Source organism: Microtus ochrogaster, linkage group LG9, assembly GCF_000317375.1.
Source record: "Microtus ochrogaster isolate Prairie Vole_2 linkage group LG9, MicOch1.0, whole genome shotgun sequence".
Taxonomy (NCBI): Eukaryota; Metazoa; Chordata; class Mammalia; order Rodentia; family Cricetidae; genus Microtus; species Microtus ochrogaster.
Window position 1 is genome coordinate 9,539,716 of NC_022034.1, and position 6,438 is coordinate 9,546,153.

General features: G+C 49.3%; 1 protein-coding gene across 2 annotated transcripts in view; it reads right to left on the minus strand.

Moving 5' to 3' along the window:
• Window positions 1-880: 880 nt before the first annotated feature.
• The window catches only part of Map3k4 (mitogen-activated protein kinase kinase kinase 4), a 93,722-nt gene continuing 88,164 nt past the window's right edge, over window positions 881-6,438 (minus strand). For both annotated transcript variants that reach the window (XM_005363376.3, XM_026787338.1), the window contains exons 26-27: window positions 3,138-3,317; window positions 881-2,074 (exon numbers count right to left, since the gene is read on the minus strand). In XM_005363376.3, coding sequence (XP_005363433.1) covers window positions 2,054-2,074; window positions 3,138-3,317 — 201 coding nt within the window. In that variant the 3' untranslated portion in view covers window positions 881-2,053. The remainder of the gene's footprint in view (window positions 2,075-3,137; window positions 3,318-6,438) is intronic.

The window sequence follows — 6,438 nt, forward strand, 5'->3', positions numbered from 1 at the left end:
GTACACAGGAGTATGAGGACAGCAGAGAGCAGATGGGTACACAGGAGTATGAGGGACAGCGGCCGAGCAGACACTGAGTATGATGGCAGTCAGTGACTGACCAGCCGTCTGCCGAGAAATCCAACAACTTGGTGAGACAGAGAGATTCTAACGTCAGCTCAGAGAAACTGAAAACAGCCCTCCACAGACAGATCCAGCCCTGCCAGCTTTGTGAGCAAGTCCTAAGACACAACCAAAGATCAAGAAAACACAACCCAGAAAAGGCGATGTCTGATTCACTCTAGGAAGGCCACACCCTCCTAATAGGGAGTCAAGGGATCCCCAGAAACAAGAGCTACAGAGCACAGCCGTCTGGGAATACAGAGGGAAAGTCCTCTCAAAAATACCATAAATGATGCAGGGAGGTAGAAAAGGGACACGTTCAACTGCAAAGCAGATTTCACCCCAGGAAGAAGAACTGACCTTGCTCCTGGGCCACATGTCGCTGTATACGGATGGAGTCTACAACTCTGAGATGAAGTCAGCAAGGCTGCATGATAAAAGATCAAAACACAAAGTCCACCATATCTGTGTCCATGTGCCATGAGCCGCTAACTATGAACTGAAATGCGTTTCCATTCACAGCACTGTGAGGAGATCCATGGGAAAGAGGTCTCTGTAACAGACACAAACCTGGACCCCCAAAAACAACTGAAAGAGAGGGGGCCTAATTTATACCTAATCCGAAAGCTAAAATGAGAGGTAAGTCAGGCGGGGCACAGGCAATAAAGAGCAAGACAGTGAACGGGCTTCTAGAACAAACCGTTGATTCTCACAGACACTATGAAGAAACTAAAAGAAGATAAACCACAGACGGGAAAAGACATCTTCACACCGCAGATTAGGTACAGAAGGTTTACTCAAGAGCATGTTTAAAAAAAAAAAAACAAAAAACTAAACACTTAAAGCTCTGCAAAAGTTGACAAATAACCTAATTCTAAAATCGGCAAAATATCTAAACAGGCATTCCCCCAAATGGGAGACAGAAATGGAGCCAGCAAGATGGCTCAGCAGGTAGAAAAGCCTGACGCCCAAGCCTTAGGACCCGCGTACAACTCCCCGGGACCCATATGGTGGAGAGAACCGACTCCAGCTACTTGTCTAGCCTACTTCAGGTTAGGCTCTGAAAAGACATTTGCCTATGAAGAGATCATGCACACTGTCCCCCTGCCCCAGGTTCTACACATATGGGACACGGCCCAAGCCTCCACTATGGATGGCTGACTGTTCTAGGAGCAGAGTCACACCCTTCACCTGTGAGCAAGCAGACTAGATCAGGCGTGCCCAATCTTACCTTGTGATACGCTTCCATCTGCCTATGTACTGAGCCCCACTCAGAGTGATCCTGAGACGCACGTGGCTCACGGGCTACAGGTGGGACATTCCTGGCTCGGTGTCCCACTGGGCAAGCTTGCTCCCTGTGCTCTTTCTACTGAGGGACAGCAGGTAAAGGCAGGTGACAGACCCCCCACCCTCTGTCCTGCTCGCTCTTTCACTGTGAGCCAGTAACAGACGCTGACTTAGCTTTCCTAAAATAAACCATTTATTGAAAAAGAACCTTTTCTGCAGTCTCACTAAGGAGCCTCTGCATAACAAACTCGCAGCTCGCCAACAGAGAGGTTTCACAGTCAGAGCACTCAACAAACGGGAGTAAAACAAGGTCCTGGACACCTGACAACACTACATTTTCTTTTGAACCCCAGAAGCTCAAAAACACGACACTGATGTCACGGTTCTCAGTCACGCAAGGAACGGAGGAGACAGAGGCGATGGTCCGTGTACAGTAGTAATGGCACTTAGCATGCGGCTTCCTTAACCTCGTCGACACTGTCGCTCAGGAGGGCCCTGTGCTACGGCAGACCACGGGAGCATCAGCAGTGCGCTTGGCACCGTGCAGTCTTCGGTCTCGCAGGTTAAAAAGGCTGCACTGCGCTCGGCAGTCTCATGTAAATATTACATACAGTAGTGATCGGGGATTCTGGACACACACTACTAGGCCACGGACTGCTGGGCGTCACTCTTCATCTGTGCAAACCTGTGAGGAAGCAAGAGAAAGCTGAGCCCCTGCAGGTGCCAGAATGTTCTCGGGAGTTCCCACGTGCCTACTGGAGGCCTCTCGCCCACGGCAAGACCTAGCAGTCCCCTTGGCACCAGCCCCCGACGTGCGGGAAGCCTCAGGAACAGACATGTGGTGTGTCTGCTCTCAGGGCAGGGCACTGGACTCATCTTCTGGACAGCTAGGAAACACGAGTTCCTCCATCACAGCCAGTCCCCATGCAGGAGCCCTGCTCCGTCCTCTGGCCTTCCACAGGGCCTCCTGGGCAGGGTCCGGCTATGCTGCTTAGCAGCACGTTCTCACCGCCGTCACCACACACCTAACACTTTCCCAGCAACATATGTGCCCATCCCTATTGCAGTCCACTGCACCGTGGCGATCTCTGGACTGCCAGCCTCAAGCAATCAAACACACACCTAAAGTCCCGAGAAGTGTTTCGAACACTTGAATCGACCTTACCAAAGAGACCGTCAATGCCGAGACTGCCCCTCTACCTGCTGCCCTTTGGCTCTCCTCTGGGAGATGCAACCTTCATGACTCAACAAGCCAGGAGATGGGGCCACCAAGATAACTCATTTTCACCTCCAACCTGCTCCTCTGCCAGAGCCATTCCAACTCCTCCATGTAGCAAGTCACACTGTGTGAGCCGTATTAGGCCTGCAGTGCAGCTTCCTCTTCCTCGAAGTGCTCTGTCTGAGACCCCTGTGACCCCTGTGCGGCTCCTGCCTCTTTTCCAGCCTTATCTTTGACCACCCCCAACATCTTGTGCTCCCTCCTACCTCACTCACTCAAAGCCCCTCAAGTGTCTGCTCAAGTGCGCTTCATTGTTCTACAGTGTTGAAGGGACTCAGTGAACGTTTACTAGTGGAAAACAAATCTGATATATAAAGAGATTTAGTTCCTGTTCATTGTAAGGCATTTAGTTCTTGTCTGGTTTAGATGTAAGTATTTTATATTTAACTTCTCAAATTTCTTGTGCCAGGTGCAAACACGAGCTTAAGTGTTTAACCCTGAAGAGGGCAATGTCAGCAATTGGCCAAACCTTGACAAAGGCGTGGTCGAGGAGCTGGCTGGCTGTCCATCTCATCTTTGGGTCACTTTCCAGGCAGTGCGAGAGGAAGTCCTTTCCTTCAGGGCTTAACCTTTCAGGGATTGGTGGCTTGTGTCCCATTCCCACTTTGTACATAATCTGAAAGTTGTGTTCGTACTCGTGCCACGGCCGCTGCAAAGACAGGAAAGAGCCAGGCTTCAGCACACATGGTCAGGGCGACGAATGCCCAGGCCCTCTTGAGGTATGGGCCAGCAAACACGTGCTGGAAAGCTTAAAGGTCACGTGATGTCTGTCAGAGATTCAGTCAACACACATTAACAAGTGTGGTCCTGCTGCAGTAAGACTGTCCATCTAAACACAGGCAGCCAGCTACAGCTGAGAGCTAGTCAACACACACACACACAGGCATGTTTGTGCTCCATCTAAACACAGGTACCAGCCTGTGTCTGCCTGCTGCACTGAACAGTGCCATTAGTTTAATGTGATCCAGAGGCTGCCACACACAGCTGAAAGGTGGTAAAAAGAAGTAGTTCCTGGCCACTTTGTTGAGTTATGAGAATCCCATCACCACAAACCTTATTTGGCTACAGGAAAAAGGAAAGTCAGAGGGCAGGAACTAGGTCTATATACACCCTGGTTCACACATTAGTGTGATTGCTAACAAGTACTCTTCGGCCCACCTGTTTCACAGGCTTGACCAGAATAAAGCAGGTGTCACACCACCTCCCACTCTGGCAGCGCCCATCTCAGCAAGCTCTCACTGCGCATCTCAGCTGCTGCAAGCGGGGCGAGAAGGAGCCCACTGTCTCCTGCGACCCAGCCTCCAGTCTGGTGCAGCGTGAACAACACCAGACTGCAGCCGCATGCTGCACACACATGTGTAGTTACTCTCAAATGTACCACGTTTGTGTGGCTACTCATCAGCAGGGGCTTCCTCAGAAGCAAATTCCTTTGGTTTCAGGGTGAAGAACATTTAAGTTTCATCAGAATGAAAACAGTTCTCCAGGGTATTCTTCCCTTTGCAATTTTTGTCTGAAGCATTCACGTCTCTTAGAGTGAATACCGTAAATTTTATGTTATTCATGTGCTAAGGAAAATTAATCTCACTTTTAAATGTACTATCCTGATGATAATGAAGATGATCAAGTGTTTCTTTAACAGCCCAGGCTTGCTTCTTAGTGCATTTCAAGGTGATAGAAAACTTGGCCGGAAAGTGGTTGGACCCCACACCCTCACTCGCCTCAGTCTCCCCATTCTCTCCTACTAGTCATCATTTTTACAACCTGTGACTCAACGCCTACCCTGCTGCCCGTGAGCATCTACCATCAGGGTTTGCTTCTGGTCTTGCTCATTCTGTGAGTGTAGACAGTTGTGACGAGAATCCATCACCTGCAGTGGTTTGAATGTGGACTGCCCCCACAGGCTACTGTGTTTGAACACTTGGCCCCCAGCAGGTGGCGCTCTTTTGGATTTGTGTTATCTTCAGTAGGTGGAGCATTCATGGAGGGTGTAGGCCACAGGGGATAGGGGAGTGGTCTTGAGGTTTTATAGCCTGGTCCCACTTCCTGTCACCTCCTTGACTGTTGGTAAGACATCACTAGCTGCCTTCTGTTCTTGCTCATCCGCTATGCCTTGAAGTCAGGATGGACTTTATGCATCAAAATAAGCCCTTCTCCCTTGAGCAGTATTTTGAAGGTTTTGTCACTGTTTGTTGCCAGTGAGACAGTCACTGATGTGCTAAGTAGGAGTTTCGTCATCCCAAGACCCCCTTCCTCTCTTTACTACCTTTTGCTTCCTATGCTGGCAGCCATGAACTTGGTCTGTTCTGGAATAGGGTCTGGCCATGTAGCCCAGGCTGGCCTCACTCGTGACAGCACTGTGATCACAGAGGTGTGCACACCAAGCTTGGACTCGGGTCCTTTTTACTGTCCTATAGGTCTGCCTCTCACAGAGCTGGGACAAACTCACAACAGGCAGCTTTGTCGAATGGCAGGTTCCCCCACACTTCCCTCCCCGTCTTTCAGAGGCTTCCAAAGCCTGCTTCATGAACGTGACATATTTGTTAACCCACTTAACCTGGCTGGCAGACCGTCGGGGAAGTGCAGTTTGTTGAGCCAGGTATCCACTGAAGGCACCTTAGCTCTCAGTTTGGGCATTCTCGAATAAAGCTGCCATGAGCATCCGTGTGCAGGTTTCATGTAGACATAAGCTGGGGACTTCGTGTGTTCTTCTGTGCCTGCATACTCCCCCATCGCCCTATCGCCCTATCTCCCCCAGCCCAACTCTCCTATCACACGACTTTCCTGCCTTCCCTACTGCTCATCTTTAAAGTCTCCTTTGCCTCCTCTCGTGGTACCCTTTCTAGTTTCCTGGCACCCATAACCAGCCATTCCCACATGAGTATGTATAGATTAAAATTAGAAGCTAGGATTTGCATATAAACCAGAACAAGCGATATTTCTCATTCTGAGCTCATGTTGCCTCAGTAAGTATTTTCTGGTTCCGCCCATTTTCCTGCAAACGCATAATTTCATTTTTCTGTGTCTGAATACGATTGTACATTTTCATTATCCTACTTATCTGTTGGTGGTGGCCGACTCCATTTGTTGACAGTGTGAAGGCACAGCTGGACCGTGTGATAGTCTAGCTTTCTGAGAAGTGTCTACGCGGACACCACAGTGGTTACACTGGCTCCTCTGTCCTCACAGCCTCGCCCGCGTCTGTTACCTTTTGTCTTCTTCACAGCCTTTCTGACGTGAGCCTCAGAGTAGCTTTAACCTGCATGTCCTTAATGGCTAAGGATGTTGACCACTTACTTGCATTTACTTCTCATTTGAAGACTCTGTTCAGCTCTTCACCTCTTTTGGTCTGTTTGCTTGTTATTTTGTTTTGAGGTCTTTGTAGATTTTCATATTTATCCTGTCAGATGTGCAGATTGCTGTCCAGTTCTACATGCTACCTCTTAACTCAGTTACTTATTCTTTTTGCAGTTCAGAAGTTTTTGTGAGTACACACATGTTCACATGGGTGTGTGCATGTATGTTTGTGAGTTCACATGCACAAGTTAAAATGTGTGTAGAGGTCTGAGGATGACATCATGTGTTGTCCTGTATCGCTTTCCAGTTCATTTCCTGTGCCAGGCTCTCACTGAACCAGGGGCACATCAGTCTGATTATGCTGCTGGCCAATGAGTTCCAAAGATCTTCCTGTCTCTGCCTGTGCAATGTTGGGGTCACAGACATCCACCTGTCTCTGCCTGTGCAGTGTTGGGGTCACAGACATCCTCCTGTCT